General features: G+C 38.1%; 1 protein-coding gene across 8 annotated transcripts in view; it reads left to right on the top strand.

The window, feature by feature from the left end:
* The first annotated feature begins 3,175 nt into the window (after nucleotides 1-3,175).
* LOC111244268 (rho GTPase-activating protein 45-like) overlaps nucleotides 3,176-25,659 on the top strand; it is a 41,108-nt gene continuing 18,624 nt past the window's right edge. Inside the window, exons 1-5 of one of the 8 annotated variants that reach the window (XM_022791170.2) lie at nucleotides 3,176-5,673; nucleotides 18,988-19,369; nucleotides 19,839-20,126; nucleotides 21,889-22,023; nucleotides 22,385-22,628. In XM_022791170.2, coding sequence (XP_022646905.1) covers nucleotides 5,404-5,673; nucleotides 18,988-19,369; nucleotides 19,839-20,126; nucleotides 21,889-22,023; nucleotides 22,385-22,628 — 1,319 coding nt within the window. In that variant the 5' untranslated portion in view covers nucleotides 3,176-5,403. The remainder of the gene's footprint in view (nucleotides 5,674-18,987; nucleotides 19,370-19,838; nucleotides 20,127-21,888; nucleotides 22,024-22,384; nucleotides 22,629-25,659) is intronic. The other 7 variants (XM_022791172.2, XM_022791165.2, XM_022791166.2 and 4 more) reach the window with 7 other exon arrangements.

Below are 25,659 nucleotides of genomic sequence, written 5' to 3'. Positions count from 1 at the left end.
TATATATACAAGTTCTGTGAGCGTAACCATCGTCAGATGTGTGGTGAGACAAAAAACGGCATTTGCACAGAATTTGTGAAACAAACTGTACTTATACATTTTAGCGAATCTACTCTCGCTAGTAAAAGTATATTTTAAGCATTATTTATACTTACATATATAAGCAAACCTATACATATGGGGCAGATTTGGCAGCCTGTTGACCACGGCGGGAATGTGTTCCCTGAAGTAGAGGGACGGAAGTTTTTTTTAGAAAAAAAAAACCAAAAACTCGAAGCAGATGGCTCATCTTCGAAGTAAAGCGGAGTATCAGCTATTGTCCCATTTATTTACTTTGATGAACTCCCACACGGCTGCTGAAGAAACAGACTTTTCTATATAAAAAAAAATTGGAAGAAGACGATAGTAAACCATTTGTAAAGGCTTCATAACTGATTGACAAGGCGCGGGAGTACAATGTTTGTAATTCTGCTGTTTTGGCGCTCGCCTTTGTGGCTGAATTTAACTTAGCTGTGGACAAAATTGCTCGAATTGTTCACGAAGACCCTGCGCAGCGATTTCCTATCACTAATGTCAAGACAACATCTGGGGTAAAATATTAGCCATGGATTTCAAAGTCAATATTCGGATCGATCTCTGGATTGTCGACGACGCAAAAATTTTACCCACAGTGGGTAATACGAAATTAACGTGCTGAGTGTCGTGTCCACTGAAGGAAACATTGTGCGGGCATATTTCTTTTAAAAAGATGTTTATATATCGATACTTTAAAAGTTGTGGTGGAAACCGTGAACTGCTACGTTGTCTAATAGCACTGGCGTGCTGAAGCAAAATAGTGCGTCTGCTTGTATGAGCAACTGAATGCAAAGTTCGCTAGGTGCGTGAGCACATTCTGCAGAAAGGTCTTATAATTACATTACAGTCTACAACTGAATACCTTGTATAAGCATGCGTGATTAAGTGCCAATCTAATATAATACAGCATCAATTTGCTTAGTATCGCTATTGTGAAGAAATTATAGACAGGAGTGTTTTTCTCCGATTAAGAAAAAGGATTTGAGTAAATGACAACCACAATGGACAGACGTGTCCGCCAGAGATTTTCCTGCCAGTAGTTAAAAAAAACTTCACCCAAACATCTGTTTTCATTCAGATCCAAGTTATATGTAGGCAACACTAGTTTTAGTCCGAACACTTGTGATTATGTTATTTAATAGATGTTATTGTTATTATACAAATAATAAGATCTACGAAAAGGGCTATCGAAAACGGAAATGGATGGTGTCCTAACGAACCCCTAATTGAGCGCCTGCGACGACGGAAAGGAAAAATCATTTCAAGGGACGTAGCTGACTGCTGGCACTTTTGTTGAACCCTAGTAACGGTAAATACTTGACTTCCCAAATACAGTGTGCATAAAGATGAAGTGCATAACCATAGCATTACACAAGAAGGGATTAACACTAGTAACTCATTTAGTAGTGTGACCACTTAAACTTGTTTGAGGGCTATCTAGACAAGCAGTTTGTGCTATAAATTGAACGCAAAAACTGCTTCATTCTAAAACACACTTCACCTGTCTTCAGAGCCCGTACGGTAAGATCCATAAACTAAGCTCTATTAGGGCATACAAGAGCCTATTGCAAGCATTTCAATATTATTTTGGTTTTAAATGCGATAATAGAACCGTTATACCAAAAGATATTTAGATTATCTATTAGTTGTCTACAGTTGAACTAAGTAAAAGAAACAAATGGTGGGTCTCCATTTCAACTGTAAAAATCTGACGTGTCTAACACTCCATGTCCAGTAAAACAAACAAAAATACTTGAAGATTTGTAATATTTGAGATCAGTAATAGACGAACCTTCTTCTTGAAGGCTTTAAAGTAGGCAGTTTTGCCTATTCGTGCGTAGACTTTATTACCATTCCACCAAATAGATGTCCCTGGGCAAAAGCTTCAGTGCATCTAGGTTACGATTAGCTCTTTGATCGTTGTATGAAAAGATTATAACGAAAAGTACAGCGTCTTTCTGTCGGCTCGACAAACTAATTTAAATGCAGCGCCTGTCCTAGACCAAGGGGTATCTGTTCAGTTAGTCCCAAAAGTGGATGTTGGAAAGGGAAAATGTTCATAACAGCAAACATTTGGGATTAGGATTATTCGGTTCATCTTCTATGCACAAATATGGTATAAATGAATAATTATGAGCAAATCCGAAAAAGTTAGGAGTAGGCATAATACAAAGTAATATATATAATTAAAGTGGAAAAAGTACTTTTGAGCTTAGTTATAATATTTTCAATCTTAGCTCTTACACGAAATACAACCTTCATTCAACTTGAATTACAAGTTGTTGTCCTTTGTTGTCTGATTCAGTTCATCTTATACGCCCCATCTTCTGATGGGTATTTCCTAATATTAGGGCTCAGCCTGATTTGAATGCAGTATAAATCCGTTTCAGTCGAATGTTGCTGTTATTGTTCTGTTTGTTAATGTCTGTCACAGCATTCAACTTATTTCTATTCACTAATATATAACAACTTTTTCTCAAAAAAAAGACGGTAAGGTTTTTTGTTTGTAGCTTCGTAACTCCTTTGAATTATTGAATTTGCCTGAACGCATCCAATCGAGATTGACAAAAGAAAAAGAAACTTACAAAGGAGAACAGTAGGTAAAGCAGCGCATATTTGTTTTACCATTACTTTACTATTACTCAGTGGAAGGCTTTTTAGACATGATAAGACTAACAAAACTAATTGACCTACTTCCAGCTTCCCCCTTTATTGAGGGTGATCCCGATGTATGTGTCTAATATTGATTATATAGTAAATAATAGATAATTACTGGCATAGCACATGATCTACGCATTTTGTATACAAAATATGATCTTAACCGAGAATAACTGCATTACATTAAATATCGCTCATGAACCAATCTTCACATACTGTAGAAGCACTTTGACAAACGCTTTGCTTTGTCGATGGCCCTCGGCTGTAGGTAGCAATCTACCGGAGTGCCGAAAAGTGTGTCACTGTGGTTGTGTTTATTGTTTCGTTATATTTCTATGGAGAGTTTAGTTGAATGGCGTATAGACCGTTGGATTCCCAGAGAACAGCGTGCTCGTAACCTCTGCGATGGTAAGTGAAATGAGGAGCGAGAGCGGGCTGCCGTGGCGGCTGTCTTTTTTGCCAACGTTGTACGCAGGAGGCTTCACCCTCCCCTTTTGTCCTTTGGTTCTCTCCATCCTCCCGCCGGTCTGGCCGGATTTCTGTGCGTTTCTTGTCTGTTTCCCAAAGGCCATCACTGCTAAAGGTCTTTGCTCCCCTTTGTTTCTGCGTTTACGCGAACTCTGGCCAGGCTGATAGCTCCGTGACGAAAGTTCCCTCTCAGACTGCTTCATAACGAAGTTATACCGGAGTCCAAGGCTCCCCTATATTTTGTTACTTTTATCGTTTTTCTCTCTCCCCTTTCTCTCATTCCTAATTTACAAACAAATGAGATCGTCTGCAGATTCCCTTCGAGCAGCCACGGTATAGCTGACAAAGTTCGAAGGAAGGTTGGCTCGTCGTGAAGTGACGTTAGGTGAATGCCTTTAATACAGCTGCTGCTATGGGTCCTTTTCGGTTCATCATGGCCATAAGGTGGCAATGGGATATCAAAGGCGCACAGCAGGCTTCCGTTTTTGAGCTCTTTTAGTTTTGTAGATGTCGCCAATATCTTTTGTCTACTTCTTATTCGCAAAAGAGATGAAGCCTTTTGGACACTGCACTTGATCAGCAAGTGACGTTTACAGTGAATGATTCGGTGAGAGTCTGCGAAAACCCTCTGCAGGCAAAATTGGTGCCAGTTAAGACTACCGTTCATCCACCTATGTGAACTTGTGTGTGATAATCGACGCCCCTGTCGCCTTTAACCGTGACCATGGAGTTTATACGTCAAGAATTCACATAGACGCAGCCTGTGGATCCTGTATAATTGCCGTTGTACTCCGAGCGAGGGTTTGCCGCTTCTGCATTTATATCATTGTATCTTATGAAATACCGAATAGCAGGAGAAGTACATTATCAGTGATTCACAAATGACACGAACATTTACACAAAAAAGGTAATGCAGAAATTCTGAGTCCTTAGTAAATAATAAGTGTTTACGTCATGGCTTAAAAACAACGCTGCTTCCATCTATGTGCCATGTATTATACAAATGGGGTGATCGCCCATGACTGCAACGCAAATTAGGAGCAACGCAGAGAAATATTGTTTCTACTCGCGTGAAGTCTCTATTTGCAGATGGTCGAAGCTCGGCTGCCCTTTCTAACCACCTTGCCAAACGCTGAAGCCACCCTCACCGAAAAGGTATAAGCCTAGTCAGGTGATTGTGGCAGCGGGCTCAGTCGAAGCCAAACCGGGTCTGGAGGAAGGATCTCATTGTGTCGGGGGTGGTTCGCTATCTGCTGCTTACTGGCTTACTTCTCCCCATCCGCTCCCTTGTGCTCTCTCGGACGTTAAATATAGGTACAATGGGTATGAGCGAGCGGTAGCCAGGTGCGGTGTGCGGCAAAACCCGTTGGCAGCTTATAGCTTTCATTCGAGCAAGGGCTTGTCGACGTGCTACTTGCTCATTTGGCGTATCCGTGCCAGTGAAACAGCAACGGGCAAGTGTTACGCAGTAGCCTGGCTGACCAACGCATTAGGCGACACTGTGAAAGCTCGCCGGTTACAAGAGGCTCAAGTGCATCAAGCCATTGCGCGCGAGTATCTTCCTAAAACGACAACGATTGGCACCATTTCCCGCCGGAAAATTCAGGTAGAGTGTCCCTATATCAGCTACACAACGTTCTCCTTCCCCTTTTCGCCTTCACACTTAGTGTCAGTCGATCTGGCTGACCAGCATATTCTACATGTCATCTTCAGTTTACGTTTCCTAACAACCGCAAAGAGCTGATCGGTTCTAGAAACAGAAAGTCAAGCACTCACAAACTCGATTAGAAACCTTCATTTCGCCGCTAAGTTTGCCTGCAGTTAGATCCGTCTGGCTACCGGGACCACATAGAGAGGCATGTACTTTTTTGTGGTGCTCGTAGGACAAATGACGTATTTCCACCTTATCTCGTACCTGGGCAGAAAACGTTTCTTCCGTGAACGCAGTTGGGTACGACCCAGCAACTGAAAAACGCACCGTGGTTTCCCACAGAATGGGATTCTTCACTGGCAACCTTCGCCTGGATACGTTGGTGCGAACTTTTAGCTAAAATAAGCCAGAAAACGGTAACCAGAGGCTTGACTAAGCAGAGTCCCTCTTATTTTACTAAGTTTATTATAAGCTTAGTTAAGGAAATAAGTAGTGGCTATAAGTGTCAAGAGTCGGCTTTGATAGGAGAAGAACAGATATCGTTCTTCCCGATGAGTCGCAAGAAAGACGACAAATATAAGCCGCATGATAAACGCGAGCGCCACGACAGGCAAGGTCATTCGGAGAAACCGGGCTACGCTGGATACTCGGGATTTCGCGCGTTCATGGAGTCTTCTATCGTTCCGCACAAGGCCTCCCGACGAGCTTCTTTGCCTTATCGAAACGTTATGGATCTTGCCAAGGCGCTCTGCAAGACTTGTCGTCAACGACGAGCCAGTTACGCCGCTGGAGTCATCATGGCCTTGCCAGGGATTATTCAGGTAATCCAAACAAAAGTAAATCAAGACAATCTGAAGGCAGTTTTACTCAATTTATCTTACATGTGGGTTATATCGCGTATCGTCACTACCTAATTATTCCTATTGAATAGTTAGCTAGGAAGATACGTATATGAAGACAGGGAACTTCACTCGATTGCTAGTCTACCGGTGTACTATTCCACCGAGAACGCTCTGGGGCGCGTAAGGCTTAAACTCTCATCGCGACGGGGTAGTGGCAGAAAAGGTATTTTTGTCCACTGGGTGATTTGTAGGCAATGGTTGCCATAGCCTCAACGACTTGAGCCCATGATAGCGGGTATAGCCATCAGAGAACCTTCCAGTTATGAATGGAAGTCTAGAACATGGAATAATTGTTACCGGCACAGTAGCCGGAGCTGCTGCACTATACCGGTTTTAGATTATTTAAGAGGTCTTCTGCTTATTTTTGTATTAAATATACTCTGCATAACTACTTAATATCTAGTAATCTCACCCCGTTATCTTCGTGGTGTCGACGAAAAGACAACTAAGAACCTTACGACAGATTCAGAGTTCTGGGCATGAAATTCATAGAACTGCCCATGCCTCAGGCTAAGGAAAGCATTTAGACTGCCCATGCCTCAGGCTAAGGAAAGCATTTAGATATTTCTGAAAGTGGGTTAATTTTTCTGCCATCAGGATACTGCCCATGCCTCAGGCTAAGGAAAGCATTTAGATATTTCTGAAAGTGGGTTAATTTTTCTGCCATCAGGATACTCAGGTAGGTAATGTACCCACACAATGATCTAATTTGATAGCTAGCTAATCAGATAAAAGGAATTAACTTCAAGAACACTAGAGACATCAGACGATTTGTAGCTGTATGCTAACACAGATAACACATTCGATTTTTAAGTTTTCTGAATAATTTGATTAAGCTTAAAAACCAATGATTCATTATATACGATGGGATACTTCGTTATTGTAACGGCATCAAGCGTGTATAACAACGATAGGTCGCGTGACGTACGAGTGTATAAGAGTTTGAAGCCTGCTTTTTACGTTTTGCTTAAACAATGCTTAGGCACTTATCATACTCATTTTCATACTTATAGGATTCACATTAGATTATAATACTTGAATAACGAAAGTAAGAACTTTTAATGTTTACATTTACAGGTTCTTATCCTTAAGATCAAGATGGTATTGGGTAACCGCAGATGCTAGGCCTTTTATTAATCTCATAGCAGAATGTAAGGAACTAACATGTAAATGTGTACATTTGAAGATATTCAGTGAACTTGTTATTATCTGGGCAGCCTCGTAATGAACAACAATCTATAGGCTCGTGGCGGGAAACAGGAGCCGTTCTCTCATTCTGATATGAAGCCGTGTTTGAGACCGTGATTTTTAAGGCTTGCCCGATGATGCGTCTATTTTTTAAGTTCAGGTATCATAAATGCAAGATGCACTTGGCCTCATCAGATCAAATCACAAAGAATCGTCCAACGTTGTGATGTGTCCAATAATATTATATGGAAGCATAAAGCATATTATACATAAACTATCAACTGGATTGAGCAATTTTTTTAAAATGTCGTTTAGATCGGGAATCGAAACTGTAATCGCCATGAATGGCAAATATAATAAACAAATGTGAAAAAAACGATGTCCAGAGGCAATGTTGGCACCAGCCATGATCATGAACCAGAATTGAGGAATAACGCCTGCATCAGACGACTACAGTATATTTATAACTGGATATTTGCTTTTGGGTGACCGTTTACCAGCTCAGTTGCATCCGCCCTTTGATATAACCGCTTGTGATTATCGTAGATAGTCTATTTTGATCAGAAGTCAAAACCAATCATTTACATTTACTAACTGAATTTCTCCTGTCTGGTAGAAGCGAAGAAAGACAAGTATCTTTACGTGTATTTTTGACCTTAGCTCAAATCAGGCGCCATCCAATTGTCCAATTTTTTAACTTTATTATTACAAGTATATTACTGTAATAATATACACATTCACTAGCAAAAATAATAAAACAGCATACAGTATATTCACCCTTGCATAGGACCTTTTATAAGAATGATCTTCGTGTTCGAAGTTTTTTTTCAGGAATTTTTTAAACTAACGGATCCTTGACGCCGTTTTTACCGCCATAGTTTTATGATAGAAGTCATATTCGTAAACTAGTCGAAAAAAAAATGTATGACTTTCTGTGACCTTTTGCAACTCGCCTGTTGAAAACCTGCGATATAACTATATGCGAATGAACAGTGTCAGATTCATTTATCTCAAAAACAAAGAAAAATCTCACACCGTTATAAAATACGCATTTTGAAAAATGACACTGTGTATCTAAAATTAAGTGATTTTTATTTCATACTGAAGTATCTTGCATTTGATTGTTTTTCTATAAAGAAAAATATTAGTTGAGGGAAGTTTGACTTTTTTACTTGCTGTTACCTGTTTTCGGTAACCGTTAAAATTTCTAAGAGGATAAAAATAGTACATTGATTAACTCAGTAGGTAGAATTTATGCAGTTGGATAGCTGCCAGACGATAATGCAGTTAATGCAAGGAGAAGATCTCAACATGAATGCAATTATGTCTACATTTTACGTGTATCCAAAAATATCTGAGAAGCCCGCTAGATTTTAACATATTAGTAATCAGAAGAGATTTCCGTATATTTGCGAGTGGAATTAAGCATATTGCCAATTCTTATTGTTTTATATAATAAAAGGTAAGACGTAAAAGTGCTTTGTTAAAGAGGGCGAGTACAGCTTTGCCTTCTCTTTAAGGTGAAAAGCCTGTGTAGGTCTGCTAACTTGTTGAAGCGGAGTTTAACGGTACGTGAAACAATATTAAGTAAAACAGATACCTGCGCCGCTGAGTGGTGTGTCTATCAACGATCTATTTGGTTTTGTGATGCCTCGAGTGCAGGTTGTCTGTTCAACTGATTGCTCTTGGTCAGAATCTGTATACTATACTGCTATGGTAAACAGCCCATACGTAATGCGCAGTTATGTGCTGGGTGTCAGCTATTTAGCCGTGTGACAGATGTGGTCTGTGTTTTCTAACAATCAATTTGGTTTTGCGATGTATATGTTACTATAGGTAAGCGGTCCGCCATCAGTCGGTAGTATTAGTTAAATTTGACCCGTCTTGAAACACGGACCAAGGAGTTCGAACGGTACGCAAATCATTGGGCCTTTACATTCAGGCCAGTTAGTGACTCAGGAAAATCTTAACCAAACAACTTTGAAGATGCTCTGCAGTCGAGCTTTTGTTTATTTAAGGTTAGATGTAAAGAGAACCAAATTCGGTAAATTGAAACGAGGTAGTGAAATACCTTCATCAGGTTAGTAGGACCATTGCAAGAGCACCTGGAGCAACAAGCAATATCACCTGATTTACATGAGACTCGAAATTCACTTAGCTAACAATTTGAAACGTTTTTTCAATTTTGCTTGCAGTGTATATGTAAACGTAATCAAAAGAAATTAGTGATACTCGTTATAATTCTTTCCATTATGCTCGTGTAAATGTAGGCAACAAATTATAACCTCTTTGCGAGTTTAGGTTATCTTTGTCTGTAGCCGTTACAACGAAGTGGTGCTGTGCTTGCGTACTGAATCTAGATGCACGTAACCTTATATTTAAAATCGAGCGCGAAGCCACTTTAGGGGACCACCTGTCTGAAGCAAAGCTTAAAGGTAGTATCAAACGTAAAATTCGAAGCACTTAAACTTCTAATTGATGGCTACTGACCGTATTCCAAGACACTTTGCTTTCTGAGACACATTCAACTTCAATGATCTTTGTCAGACCTTAGATGACTTCCACAGATGTTCACTAGGGTTTCAGCTTGAAGACCGACCGAACTGGGGAGACTTGAGTCTTCTCAGTAAAAGTACATGCCAGCTCAGTTCGTTTCGCTTTATAACATTGTTATTCACATATGGAGTAAATCATTAATGCCTCAGTAATCGCATCTCTACATAATTGCCTTATTGCAACAAGGCATCGCTGTGAAGATACGCCAAAAGCACGCAGTAGGCGTTTAGTGTAACATATAATAAACATAACGGCATACATGTTTACATCTGGGACAAGAAATGACAGTCTGTGGAAACGCCGGGAAAATAAACAACTGTATCAGTGCCGTAGTACTAAAGAAAGCCTTCAACCTGAGCATAAATTACCAAAAATGCTAAGGAAAAAGGCAACATTTCAAGTCAAATTATCATCGAACGACTAATTTCAGTTTTACGTAATTACTAAATATTTAAACTAACACATAAGCTGACGAATCGCTTTCTGCTTTCCCTCGCAACCTAAAATTCGGCTGCTTTTGAGCGAAGTAAATAAAAAATGCCTGAATAATCGTACAATGACTATAAACAATAAAACCAATAGGCCCTGCGAAGGTAAAAATCGTTTTTATACTTGTCATTGGAAAATATTTACAATCCGAGTCCAGGATCATGGTAGAAAATAACACTTTAATTGCTTTAATAATATTGCTTTAAGTAGACGTTTTGCTGCGCTGTCAGTGCCGGAAGCTACGTGCAAACCAAATTTATCAGCGACCATGAATTGGAATACAAGCGCGATGAAGAATGATGACATCCATGGCACTCGGCTGTTAACGACGAAATACACTAGGCCGTGCAATCTGTTCAAGTCCTATCTCGACAAAAACCAGCGGGTCTGTTGACCAACGATTTCATTGGGCTTAACAAACCAATAGTAGTCGCATGGAAAGCAAACCTCATAAGAGGCTACAGCTGCCCACGTGCTTGCCAGGTTACGCTTTGATAAAATCATGCAACCCGGATGGGCAAAAAAGAACGTGGCGAAGACCATTCGATTATATTTGTACAATAATTGTAAAAAATAATCATTGAAATGTTATCTCTACGCAAAATATGACAAAAATCGGTTCATCGCCTAATAGAGCCCCTAACCAAAATCATACTACAGAGTAAACTATTCCCAGGCATCCCACGATCACAGCATCAACTATAATTGCAACAACTAGTCAATTTCCCTACCGTAAAGAGTTAAGAAAAATAGTTAGACACACACAAAACATTTATAGTAAAATATTTTGAAGTAAAAGTTTTTAAAACTCTAATCGCAGTGAAATTAATGGCCTCACTGACCTAAATCTAAAACGCTCCATGTCTCTAAAAGTGGCAGCAGCTCTGCGAAAGGTGATCGACTTGCAAAGCTATGATAACTGTAGGAAGTGACAACTGGATAAATCTGTAGGCACTTGAGTGCGTAGAAAGGGTTGTTCCAAAACCGAGAAGCGCCAATCAGGGTATCGCAGTTCAGGCATTCTGAGTTTTAAACGAAAAAAATTTTTACAACCTAATTGACTAAGCTACAGCTTGAGCATTTAGGTATCCAGCGAATAGAGCTGGCATTGATCGATTGCCGAAGAACTAGGCGTAAAAAAATTATGATGCGTGTTTCATCCCCCTTAACGTTGTCTCAGATCTGACAAAAATGCGGTTGATTCCACACTTCATGTGAAAACTGCGGTCAATAGAAACCCGCCTGCCACATTGCGGCATTAACGAATTAGGCGTAAATGGGTAGTACACATCTTTTAGAAGTGATATTATTACGATGTATTAGCCAAGAATATTTCTTTTTTTTTTTTTATTTGTCCAACTATTTTCAAGCGACTCATGGATAAATAGCTAACTGATGATAACGTAAGTTTTTTCTAAGAAAACAATTTGTTTTCTTCAATTTTAAGAAAATTAAAGTGCAGAATATGTTGTGCCCGTGAGAGCCTAGTGGGTGACATGCTTGTTTGCTGAAATTAAGGATACGTGGTGGTCTAAATTCAATCCGGACGTAGACGTACTTTGTTTCGCGCTGGGAGCATGGCTTATGAAGCGGTGCCAGACGCCAAAGGTGCTGAAATGACATCCGGAATCAAGGGTCATAAGGCGACAAATTCAATTCCTCTTGAATTTTCCGACTTATTGTTGCCTAAGTGATTGAGAACCGACATAGTGCAGATGCTTGGCTACTGAAAAAAGCGACTGACTATTAAACTTGGCATTTGGTAATTCAGGATAGTCATGAGCCAGTCAGTCAGTCAGTGACTGCTCAGTTTCCAAAGCAATACGATAACGATAAGTATTGCTAGTATTATAATTCTTTTGTTGTACAGGGTTATAGAATGAGAAGCCGTTCCGCCGAAGGATCAAAGGCAGTTGCTTGAGCTGCTTGGCAGCCTTTGGAACATATAATAATCTACGCTTCGATTCTTTCACTGAAAGCTAAATGGAAAGGGTGAGAAGGTCGCAAGCCAGAGCTCTTTTAATTCGCTACCGCTTGCATACTGTGTAATAGTCTGATTTCGACGGGAAACTATTCCGTACAACTACATTAGTACTTTGGCGGGCGCAGGTAGTCAACCTAGACAACTCAATTGACGATCAGAAACTGTTAGTTACCAATTTGATTGTACAAACTTTATTTACCATTATGTACATAATTTGAATTTAGCCACAAAGAAGATATTGAGATCAAAAGTAAGCATTGCAAACAAACAATCGAATCGTAGAAACTTTCTCTGCCACAGAGGGTTTTTTAGAGGTCGTTCAGCTAGCTTAAGAAAAAACCCGCTATACTATACACAAATGCGAGATGACTACACATTATAATCTAAATGATAAGTTTCGGAGTTGGATTAGAATGTTAAAACATAAACGAGACATCACCAGAAGCGCCGAGTTGGGTCAAACTAAACTTTCTGGCCTCATCGCGCCATGACGTATTCGGATATGTAGAAGACATTTGAAGCTATTGTATTAAAAATGCGCCTGGAATTTGATGGCTACACAGGAACCACGAAAGATGCGTGTTAGCTTGGATGCATGGTTTATGCTAAACTCTGACATTTCGGATAAGAATTTACTTCTAAGTAGACTTAAAAGCAATTTCTTTGTAATATCTGACTTTTTTTTTTAAATTCAAAAATTTCGATTTTTACCTAATTCAAAATAATGTCTAAACTATAGCTTATACTTAGTATTTAATGATTGGCAAACATAATCTCGTGGCGAAGTAATAGGACAGATACTCCAGAACGATAATGTTAAACATAAATTAAGCATACTTATTATTACATATATAGTTATTTTTTATATTATATATACACTTATCATACAAGTGTACTTTTCCTATGTTATTACAGACATACAGAGGTTACATTGTTTCGAAGAAGAAAAGTCTACAAGGAAACTACTCTACCCAGTCTTAACTTAGGACAACCATATTTTCAGGGAACAATATTCCTTTTTAAAAAAAATAGTGATAACTATTTGTGCTAAGTTGCCAGCAGCACAATTTACTTGAATATCGGGAATTCATACCACGTTACGCATATGAACGCTATAATTCATAAATCTATATCTAAGCTGTGTAATGTTTGTCTTGATCAACGTATTATATTCGTTTGTATGCACCGATATGCAATACAAATACTGGTAGAGACATTGAATAGGACGTTCGGAATACGTTAGGACACATAATATTATGCAAAGACTTACAAAATAGTAGCAGGCAATAAGGGATCTTAGAGTACTTCGTTGTACTTGGAAGTCCATTCATCAGTCTACGAACCCTGCAGCAGACTAAGCGGACTACTATATTTAGATCGTTCTCGGTCCCACTTCTAACCTGTGCTTGCACGCGTGATACGACTATACTCAATATAAGTACATTTATATATAGCTCCACAAACATTCTCTTTTGATTGCAATGAATAGCATTGATTTTTGGCGTACATTATCAAAAAGCTTTATATTGTAAAAGGCAAAGACGCCTTTAAGCTTTCTCTACTATCTCGCTTAATTATTGGATATGAGGTTGGTCAAGGTATATTCAGCTTCAAGTTAATATGTGCGTTCACGTAAGTCATGAAAATCTTATCTCTAACGAGGAACTTTCAGCCTTAAATATGCTGTTGCCCTTTTGCTATTCAGATACGGTGTGGTTTCTGAAATGCATCGAATAACTGATGTTTTTAGGAGAGATCGTTTTAGCAACTTGTACTATGGATTTCGTTGAAAAACATACAAAACTAAACGCAATACTTGTGTGAACGAAGTTTATCATTCATCGATTTCGTAGTTGAGTTAAACGCTACTAGAGCTGCCGCTGGTCCTGATCTGAACAAGTACATTGCGATAACTATGGTTGTCGCTCTGGGTCGTAGATCCAGGCTACTGAACAATTATTTATCTTCAAAGTGTTCTGGGAAATAAGCATATTCGAATCCCCTTAACAGTTAAAGATTTGGTCACCGATCATAATTCACCGACCTCCAATTAGGTTACCTTCTTTTTAGTCATAATCGGTCGCAGGTGTATGTTGTTGGGTGAACCTCGCAGTGATACTCAGCTTTAGTCTTGAACTACATTAGATAACAACAATATACAGCAATATCTTTCTTCTGTAGAGTTTACTCTAATATAGACCGAACGTTGTCATAGTAACTTTTTCCTAGCTTAACCTGAAACAGATTGAGACCTGCCGAGCCTGTGCTCGAGTCGTAAAATACAACTTGTGATAGTCGTTCTTTCACTCTGTTGCGCCATCGTTATCTTCTTGTTGCCACATCATCATCATCCTATTTCAGTAAACGCGCTGTATTGCTCGCTAGATTCCATTACTTTACTAAGTTATTTATACCCGTTTGTCCAATTCGATCAGATCGCTTTAACCATCCCGGTACCTTGCATTGAGTGTTCACTAACGCTGATTCAGATGTTTTATTTTATGATCGTGTTCAATTAATTGTACGAACTCTGTAGCACACGCTCCATTTAACAATATCATGCTTTCATTGCAGTTCCAACTTTGCCTGTCATCACGTTGCCATTATTTCGTTGCCTCGAAGCAGAATTGGCCTAGTAGGAATCAAAAGAGAATGAATAATAAAAAACATCAGTAGCGTTTAGAAATATTGAATCCATTTCTAAAAAAATATCATATTTTACCGTAATACGAAGAAGTGCAGTTTTTCCGTTTTGTTGAGTTCGGCTCCCAACTTAAAAAGCTAAGTAACTTTTGCAATTCAATGTGTCACGAATCCTCAGTCTTTTTTTGGCATAGTTGCGGAAAGATAAATCGTTCCTTTAATTTATCGCATTTAAATGTAAAGCTCTCCTGGTATCCAAACGTAGTTTTCTTCAGTCCGAATACATGGGGAGCACTAAATATGCTAAATGTACAGTATAACAGAATCTTTATTCCTAACTAAGGAGAACATTAAAATAACGCAGACTGTCGGCAATTCAATGTAATATATTTAATCCCAATCATCGCCTAATTTCCTAACTATGCGATGATTGAGCATTTATTAATTTTATTTGTAATTGTATTTAATTTAAGCAGCTTTAATCGTATACACGGCTATTCTGCTGCAAAAAACGTTATTTTTACTACTAGAAACTTGTCCAAATTTGATTAAAACGTCGTCATGAAGTTTACGTATAGATTATATCAAAAGAAGTTCTCTTTAGATTCTACAGCTCGCTATCAAATACACATCATGTTGAATCTATTGACCTATTTTAGACTCCGTCGAATGTCTAGATACCCTTACGTTCCGTATCAGCGTTAGGCATTCTATCGGACGGTTGGCTTCCAGCACGAAATAGTGTGTCTATGTCCGCGTCCTATGATTAGCAGGCAAATATGTTAATGCATTTGTGTGCTTGCTGGAACAGGGTAATATATTTGAAAACTTGAGACTTACGACACCTACAGGGCGACAACAAATATTCAATACCGAATTTTTAATTTGCCGCTTAACAGTTCTTTTAAACTGTAGTGTCCTTCAAGAACCCTAGATATTGAACGGAATACTACTGTCGTATATTGTACCGCATTGTAATAACAGACAGCCAGATTACTAAAGACGCTCAAACATCTTACTCCTAAATTTTGAAAATGCGAATATCCCTTTTTAACAAACTTCGTACAAATGAAGACCTGAAATAATACCTCTAATAACTGAAGAAATACATCTCGGTGACTTGATCAGAGGCGCATATTTGTAGCATTAAGGTGATCAAATATTTGTGAACAGAGCTATGTACCCATCATATCATAATGTAACGAAATTATTTTTAATTTTAAATATCAACAGTGTCGAGTATGAGAAATTACAGTACTCTTATTTTAAGTCCGATCTTCTTGTTAGCTCTTCTGCTATATGACCTCTAACTCAGCTCAAGCCCACCATAATAGTCTTCATCAGACGATCGCTAGAGAGGGCGTCTCCTCTTTGCATCGGTCTAGCAGCATCAATCCAACTGTGGGCAGAACACGCAGACAAGAACATGGAGAAGAGGCTCACTAATGCGTCCTTCTCCTTTGACCTCTACAGCAAACTCCTGAGTAATAGCAGTTGTATAGTCATAATAGGCTTGTTTATAACAAGTACTGTTAGCGCAAACGTTGGTGATGCGTCAGTAAAGCAATGTGTTTTGTGCTACAATAAGCGATAACACGAAGCTGGGTTCGTAGCTAGCAAAACACGTGGAGCATTAGAAAGACTAGAAGCATCTGAAGTCGATGGCAAGAGTTTCCTTTCTGCCTACATCAAAATACGTGATCTTAGGCCAAAGCCGTAGGCAGAGAAAGTATGCAATCTCCACTAGCTGTACTGATACCGCTACAACTTTATGCATTGCGCATGCTATCATACATTATAGTATTGACATTACCGACCACCTATATATATATATATATATATATATAGGTGGTCGGGTAAAGGAGTAACCTTAATGGGGTAACGGGCAAAGCGCAGGGTTTCTTGCAACGGGAGTGTGGGATAATCAACAGAGGACTTACAAAACAGGTGAACCACCAAGTAAGTCATGGCAGAAATATACTGTGATCAGAATAATTGCATAAACAAAAAATTGTTACCGAATGAATGCATTGCTAAAGGTAACAGCACAAACGTAAAAAAACCAAATGACCTGAACTGTAAAACAGAGCAACAGCAGAGCTACTTCGCAGAGAACGCAAATATATCCGCAATGACATACTGTAACAAATAAATTCCATTCACTTAAACTTGGATTCAGATCTAGATGATCTGAATTTGTTTTAGATTAGATTGGAAAAAGTAGTACAATAACGTCGAGCTGGTTCCTTATATTCAGGAATTTACAATCGTCAGAAGTATACGCCTATCTAAAGAGCTCGTCAACAGAAGATCATGGAATAAAAACTAGAACTTATGATGACAAAATAATTGTCTAGAAAATATGAGCGAAATTCTTCTGTTTTCTAATGCACCTAACATTCTTACATCAATATTATAAACTTTTTTTGCCTCGAAGTAAAGGTCTATATTGATGATCGCTATGTGGTTTTGGAAAAGCTTGAGAAAAATTTTGTTACACAACAAGAAAAATACGGCAAAAAAGAGCTTAAACGTATACGAAGGTAACAACAAATGCGACTCTAGGGATACTGGCAACTTAATTCGAAATTCAAAATCGGTCTTGGAAATTCAAATGCCAAAAAGTTCGCAAGACGTTCTAGTACATTTCTTGTATTACAAAAATTAGACAGGTGTCCATGAAGATATTAAGCTTTTTCGCTGCTCTACACTCCAAAAAAAAATTTCATATATGAACCGTTTTCAATTTCTCTGCGACGAGAAAGTGCTCACCGCTTTTGTAAGGCCTAATCGGACAAATGATTGTTATTTATTCCGCTGCTTCAAAGATTTACCTATTACGGCTAGAACGATTTTTAAATTATTTGTACCTTGTCTTTTTCTAGCGATAGTGAAGAAGTCAGTGTGGCATCAAAGCGCCTAGTTTCTTTGGTAGGAACGAAACCGTATAAAAGCAAAATGTGTGCGTATATCAAAACCGTATTGAATAAAACACCACCTATTTTTAAGAAAGACGATGAACCATTGCAAAAGCATCATAGGGTTTTAAAGTAAGACTCTTTAACCTATAAAACCTACACCCAGTTTACAACAAAATTAGTTGTGGGATGTATATACCGAGAGAAAAGTAGACTGAAAGTATTAATAGCGTGACACTCATGATCACTATTCAAAAGAGTTATTTTTTATAAGTTATATAAGAATTTAGAGAAGGAAACTTTTAAAATAAAGTATTAGGAGCTTTAATTGTTAATTTCAAAAACCGTAGGTACATTAGATGAACGCGCTTATTAAGGATATCTGTATATAATATACAATACGATGGATCGCAATTTGCAATAATATTTATAGCTATATATATATAGCTATATAACAAAAGTATAATATTATGATGAAATACATTTTTTATTTTTAAAAAAATCCCAATGATTGGTCTTTATTTAGAGGTAAATTATAAACAAGCGACAACAGTCTGCGCTGATTTTAAAAAGACACAATTTTTTACATCTGAAGAAAAGGATTTGAAATCAATCTTCTTGAAATATCTTTCAATTTGAAGTTGTTTCTTTCTAAAATTAATATGGTTCGATTAATTTAAAATTAGTACTTCTAGTAAACGTTTGATTATAATTTTCCCAAAAATGTTTGTCATAAACTTCTCATTACTATTATGTTACTTTCATGTTTAACTACAAGACAATAGCATATGAAGAAGTTTACCTGTATTAATTATTTGAAGGTACTTTTCGTAGAACTGTATTGTTTTTAATAGTAGGAAATATGCAAATTTCCAAAAAATGTGCAAAATTTGGAAATGTGAAAATGTGTAAGATTTCTGCTAAACTTTTTTTTGTAGATTTCGGAATCTTTATAAACACCAGTCACTTTTCTAAAACTTGTAAAAATATCTAAAATTCTTCAGAGAAGTTGAACTAAAGCAAATAGGCATTTCGATATACATTGCTGTTTTTTGATTGAACAAGTAAAGGGTAGATAATAGAACTATTGCACCCATCTGATGGATTTGCTAAAATATTTTAATGGGATAACTCGGTAAAATTGCTTGTCGAAAGCAATGGGTAAATTGAAACTGGTTCATGATAAAGCTGCAACAAAAACGCCGCGATAGGGTAATGAGGTTAGTGTAACATATTGATAGAGCGTCCACAACTAGTTTAAGTTGTACAGGTCGGGTATTCTTTAGATCAAAGAAAAAGTATGTATATATATATTATTTTTTTATTTGTGTCGAACGATTTCAGTCTTAAAAAAACGTTTATTATATCCATCCATTATCTAATTAGAGGCGTGCCAAGAAGCATTGTTTGCTACTGCTATAACAGTTAGATATAATATTCCTGAATCTGTTACAGACATTCCAGCCGGATGAGTCCGGTCGTAATAGCCCAGCGTCCTGCAAGCTGCGGGAGCAGGACCAGCAATCCTCGTCGTCCACCTTGTCGATCTATGCAAGCAGTCAGGCAGCGCCGGGCAGTGCGGGAAGCGCAAGTTCCCCCCACCAGAGTCATGAAAGTCACTGTCCCCACCGTGCCGGCCACCAGCAGCCAGCCGGCAAGTATCGAAAACATTCGAAGCGGCGCAGAGTCTCAACGCGAAGTGCGTCAGTATCTGCTGTTTCCATTGGCGATTCCTCTGCCAGTACGAACGCGTGTATCAGCGCCAACACCACTGTCATGAAATCTGCGGCCACCCCGCCAACCATTCCGCCGCCAACGACCACTTCCGCTAGTCCACGTTCGTATTTTGGTCCTCGTGGCTTCTGGTCTTCCTACGGCTTCCATTGGCCCCGCCAGGACCCTGGACATCTACCTCCCACCATACTATCACTTCGACTTAAGCTTTGTTGGTCTGATTCCGACTGTCCCCCCTGCCCCATTTCTCTTTCTATTTCTTTACTTTTTGTTCCCTAAGAGCTAACTCTAACTACTGCCCTCATTTCATAGGTATGTTTTGCACCGGTTTTCAAGACGTCCTTCGTTAACCTCCGTGAATTCCGTGCACTACACCGGTTATTTGGGGGCCAAAAATCATACTAAAATCATTTGGCTCATGTACACGTTATTTCTGTTCTGTGTTCTTTCTGCTATTCTATTTGTCGCTATATCATTGTTATTTTTGCTGCTGTTACTTCTGCGTTATGCTCTACTGTGTCTCTCGATATATGCTGTGTGTGCATGTATGTTGACTCCTGAAACTACCTCAGGACCGCTCTCAGAGAGCCGCCGCCCGTCATACCATAGCCGTAACCCGAGTTCATCATCTCTGATGGGTGGAGGAGGTGCCGGAAGCGGGGGTTCGGGTGCGTCAGCTTCAGCTCTACCCTTGGCAGATCCAATTAGTCGATCTGTCTCGATGACGTCGGTAAATTCGTGTGATTTTCCCGAGCATCGCCATCTGCATCACCATCATCAATGTCTTACAGGGGGACCAGGGATTGCGGTTTCCAATCGCGGCCTCCAACAACAGATTACTCAGCAGTCCGCAGCCCAATGTACGCATATACGTATATACATTAACAAATGGTTTAATGAGAATATTGCACTTAGAGTAGATGTCACCGTCCGATTTTAATGTAAAGTGTAGCTTAACCGTAAATTTTTCATTATGCCGCGGGTGTCTACTTCTCTGTGCATCAGTATAAATATGTCATTAATCCTTTGAGATTGATTTCTGTTTATTTAGTAAGAACAAATGTTATATATCAACTTTTACTAAGAGGCGCTGATATGACGTTACCGTCACCTTTAGCTTTTTCGCGCAAGGTATTTGAAATTCGAAGTCAGTCAAATATACACTTAGAGAGAATGGTTCGTGGTTAAGCAGTCTTAATTTCACATTATTGTTTTCATCTCACATTCATGATAAAAGAAATAAGGTTTGTAGATATCGCAAACAAGCGAGTTGTTTTGGCACGGTTGCAACATTAATAACAGCTTTCAGGTGATTCGTTTGCATAAGATTGATCGTTGCATATTCTAATCAACCCAAAAAACTACTATCCCAACTTTTTTAAACGACAGAATCGTTTGGGTTTTGGTTGAGGCCCACATTAAAATTTTCTTTTCGATATGCTGTTATGTTCAGCGTGAGTCACACGTGCTAGCTATATTTCAAGAAACTCGTGAATCTGGTGTAATTGTTTTGTAAAATTTGCGTCCCGGCTCACGCAAGAGCTCCACTTATTCGCGCAAAAAAACGCGCTACTAGGACATCCAAAGGGTGGTCGCTGGTACTCGTTACACTACATTTAAATCAAGAAACCCAATAATATACATGTTGCTCAATGTTGAGCTCGTCCTCATCTTTCTAGCCTCTGTCTCAAAGCTTAAAGTGAAAATATAATCCTAACGTGACTATTTGCTTGAAAAATATATGTTCCAACGCGACAGTTGCGAACGCGCATTATGAAGAACCCATTTCGATAAGTCTGAATCTTACTGAGCCTAAAAAATGAATCGACTGGAATACTCCTAGAGTCTATTCGCAAGAATGGGATCTCAGTGACTCCTCATCATAAAGTACTTTAAGTAGCACTTTCCAATGATTGATTGGACACATCAATATATTTGTGAATCTTGATCACCACACTGGTGTCGTGGATCTGTGTATGATTATTTCCTGGGTACAAAATCGGGTTAAAATAAACAGAAAACAAAATATGGTACCATGTGCAGATACCGAGACAAGTTCAGAGGATGCTTCATCATAAAAAAGTTAAATCTGATAATTCGTAAACTGAATCACAGATCGCAGAAATATATTGGATGGAATATAATTTCCGTTGTATGTCGTAACAGTTTTTTCTTGAGACTTCCATCGTATCTTTTTCGTACAATTTCCATCTTATATCTAGCTTATAAAAAACTCTTATTACGAGCGATTTTAATTACCTTTTGTTCGGATGCATTAGAACAGATATCAAGGCATTTCGGAAGCCGCTGTTTTGAAATGCGCGTCTTTAAAGCGTATTGCTTTAACACATTGCATATTGTTAAGTCTTGTCAACCTACAAGACCACTAGAACCTAAACGTTTACTAGGTTTACCTTAATTAGCTCTTTATGTATAATTACAATAGTGCGTGACAGTCTTTTTTGGGTTTTTTGGTGCGTTTTTTATTGACCTTCGTTTCCTTTTAGCAGAACCATACAAGCTAAAAGATATGTGCATAGAACGTGGTTAATGTAGAAGAGGTAAACTGATGTATCTAATCCAGAAGTTGTTAAAAGAACTAATATAAAGTAACTGGCTTAGTATCCTTTATAGTGACGGGTCCTGCTAGCGGAGCAATAGTGGTGGAACGAGAAGACCTATTAGCACTCACCCATGACGTTCGAAATTTCAAGGAAGCCCTTGGCAAGCTCAAGCATGTTTTCGTGACGGAAAGAGGTAATTCTTATGATGGAATTATACAGTTAGTCTATGACCAGAAAAACGTTAATAAGTGGTACATCTTTTTTTGTCTCGACACTTGATATGCCTCAAAAGGTTGACAATACAATAATTTAATAAAGGAAAGATAGCTTTCATGTACGGTCTCTTATAATTAATTTATTATTCAATCTTTTTGTAAGATACATTACTATTGTATTTTTTTTGAACATGCATACTCGAAAGTTGTAAGCCGTTTGGAAACCGACCTACATATTTCGTTGAATTGTTGCTACTCTCCCAATGCTTCTTACTCACTTATTTTGATAGATTCTTCATTTTTAATAGCTAGTTCTTGCTTGCGGGATGACTTTTTTAGAAAGGCTGAATAACACTGAGCTGCTGGTGTCAGCCCATGAGAGACTAGGCGAGGTACTTCGGATCCTTCGCGAGATCCTTCAGAAGTACTCACCCATCCAAAGTTCGGTGCTCCTTCTCAGTGCAAGTAATCTTATACAAAACGTGAAGAACTACAATTACGAAGAAAGTGACTCAGCAATTGAAAATAACTCCCAGATGATTTACGATGCAATTGATCAACTGGCTCTCGCTTTTAGCAGCAGGTAGGCTAAAACATTTTTATTTTTTTCATTTTTTACTTTACTTACCTGAAATATTTTAGGTTTTTTACTTTGAGAGACTTATGTTATTATAAAGTATTAATTAAGCTTCTTTAACTTAGTGTTGAGCTACACAATAAACAAATTTCTCGACATCTGTTCATTTCAAGTAACTTAATTACACGTATGTGACTAAAACACCGTCGACGATTTTCAATCTCTTGCAACGCGTAGTACTTACTAAACATGGTCTACCGGTATGGTAACTGATCGTTTCACAGCAGAGCTATTTCTAAAGACACGAATAACTGGTTATTAGAAAACTATAGTACTTTTAGGAGTGTTTTTCACATATGGGCACAATCTATAATAATCATGTTTTTATAAAATGTATAATTTTTCAGTAGACTTATAATTTGATGGCACTTTTAAGTCGTACCGCTAAGAAATTATTAGCTGGATTATATTTGGAAGCAATTACAAGAAGTCTACCTTTGTAGTGAACACCTTGGAGAAGATAGCGTAAATAATAACCTATATCGCAACTAATCAAGCTGAAATATATACTACTTGACCCCAATATTTGAGTCTCATAAGGAGTACACAAGAACGCAGTAATGTTGGAAAACCGAGAAGTATAATTAAGGCTGAGGTGGGGAAAAAAGGCTTCTAATTTAAACAAAAATTAGATGTAGCTAGGTTAACAGATAACATTATTCCAGAATGATGATAACATAACACTATTGGCAGTTGTGTAAATAACCATAAATGGCGTGGAAATGATGGTGAGTTCACTGTTTTTGTTAAAAAGGACCCTATAGGTAAAGCAAAATTCGTCTCATGAGTGGCAGAGAATGGGGTCGGTACTATAAAATTAGTCCACAAGAGCTTAAACGAAAGATCATTTTTCATTCATAATATTTTCCAGATTTTTATATACAGTGAATGAACTTTCTGACTGTTTCTTTGACAGGACAGACAGGAAATTCTTGACGAGACGAAGTAAATCATTTGGTTGAGACCTATACAAAAAAGTAGCGAATGACGGCGACAATATAATAAATTAATTATTGTATAATATTAGAGCGAAACGCTGCTGGTCTCTCAGGAGACAGACTGCCATTATATATATATATATATATATATATATATATATATATATTAATTGGTTATATTATTTTATATATATAACAATATATACATTGTTTTGATTTTTTCCATTGTTTCTGAGAAAAATGTGGCCTTCCTTGATCTAGGCATCGTATATGTGCGATATTTTAATCGTGAAATTTGTCGCAAAAGTCTATATCGCATAGTATGCCCTGACACGTTTTAGATAATTCTTCATTGTTTGAAGGGCTAAAGACACTATCAAAAAAAACATGGCTAATTATTTCTATAGGATTTACTATACTTGTCCAATTTTGACGTTTTTACAGTTGCTCGTCTCGCTGTAGTCCTATAAAAAATCAATTGGTCTTCCGTAACACCGTAAAAAAACCAGGATGTCATTCCACTTCTAATTAAAATTCACTGCATGTAGATGTTGTGGATAAATAAAAGATGATTGGAGCGCACTTATTCCGAAGATACGGATCGCAACTACCAGTGTTGATATTGTGTTTTAAAGAGGACCAGGTACAGCGACTAAATCTCTGAAATCTTTGTATTCTCGCAAAAATAGAAAAAAATCGTTCAAGGAAACGATATCTCTCCTTTCCATTAGATCTATTACAGAAAAGAAGAAGCAGTAACAGAGTTTTCTAGCGCCTTTGATTATGCAAATCTCTCGAACACTTTTAAATATCCATTAAAAGAAACAGGACTAAGGACAGGTGAAGGTGCGGGTTCCTTCGGTGCCACAGTTAGAAAATGCCAGCTAAAATCTCATATCACCGTAGCAAATTCCTAGCTGTAAAGTCCTATATCCGTAAACGACATTTAGGGCATCCTCTTAAAAAGCGATCAATGAGCTTTTCAGATATCTGCACATCAGTTCAGGCTCAAAACTTGAGTTTTATGTTTAACTACGATTGTAACCGGAAAAGGGTAGCATTTATATTTCGTGCTGACGGTCTTAAAACGCACACCTCCGTCCAATGTTTACAAACCTTAAGCTGGCAGTAATAATCACCTCAATCATTCTCTAATCTGAACCGCTAACATTTTACTAACACCGCTCTACCAGCATATGGAGTCTTCAGTAGCTTATTTTCTTGGGTCTTGGACTTTAGTTAAGCTGAACTCTGGCTTCGTCTATTTTTAACCAAAAATATTAAATCCGTTTACCATTCGTCTCGGATTCATTACGCTAGTTTCAAATAAGTGTCTACTAACTGCATTCGACTTATCCAATGATCTGAAAAATGTAACAATACATATGTATGTCAGCTGCGTAAATAGTGGTAAACATTGCTGATTACTTTCGACAATGAGACCGTCTCGTCTTATACTGCTATGTCGAAGCAGTGTACGTTGTCGTGAGAAATATACTAAATTATTCCGATTAATTATCGGCAATGTATAAACAAGCGTTGTATAATAATGTCACGTGCTGCTGCCTCAAAAATTACTTCGCAGTATTTACTAAGTTAATAAAGGTAATACAACTTCGGATTTTAACGAATTCATATCTGTTATTTGACGCACTGAGGTAGGAGCCCTCATATAAGATTAATCTGGTTGGAAGACACATTAAGTATTACCATATGAAGGTAGTTCCTTTGTATGCACTCGAGAAAGGAAGCTTTCGAGTGAGCTGTTCTGTTGAACTTAACGCTGAATATTCGAAGATCCTAATCCGTGATAATGGTCGAGGATCATGCTTTTTCTTGATATGCCATACAAAATTGCTTTATGACAAAATATTTCCGTATCTAATCTTTATTATTCAAAGCGATTTAAGTGTGAAGTTAGGTTAGCTGCTTTTAACGAAGGTCAAGCCAAAGATGACTACGCACAATATACAATGAAAAACTGTGACTTTTTGACTCACTTAGGCGCAACATCGTTTTACTTTATTTGGTGCTTCCGG

The sequence above is a fragment of the Varroa destructor genome, unplaced genomic scaffold, assembly GCF_002443255.2.
Source record: "Varroa destructor unplaced genomic scaffold, Vdes_3.0 BEIS01000002.1, whole genome shotgun sequence".
NCBI lineage: Eukaryota > Metazoa > Arthropoda > Arachnida > Mesostigmata > Varroidae > Varroa > Varroa destructor.
The sequence above is the reverse complement of the archived record's forward strand: the minus strand, read 5'-3'. Positions and strand labels throughout refer to the sequence as shown.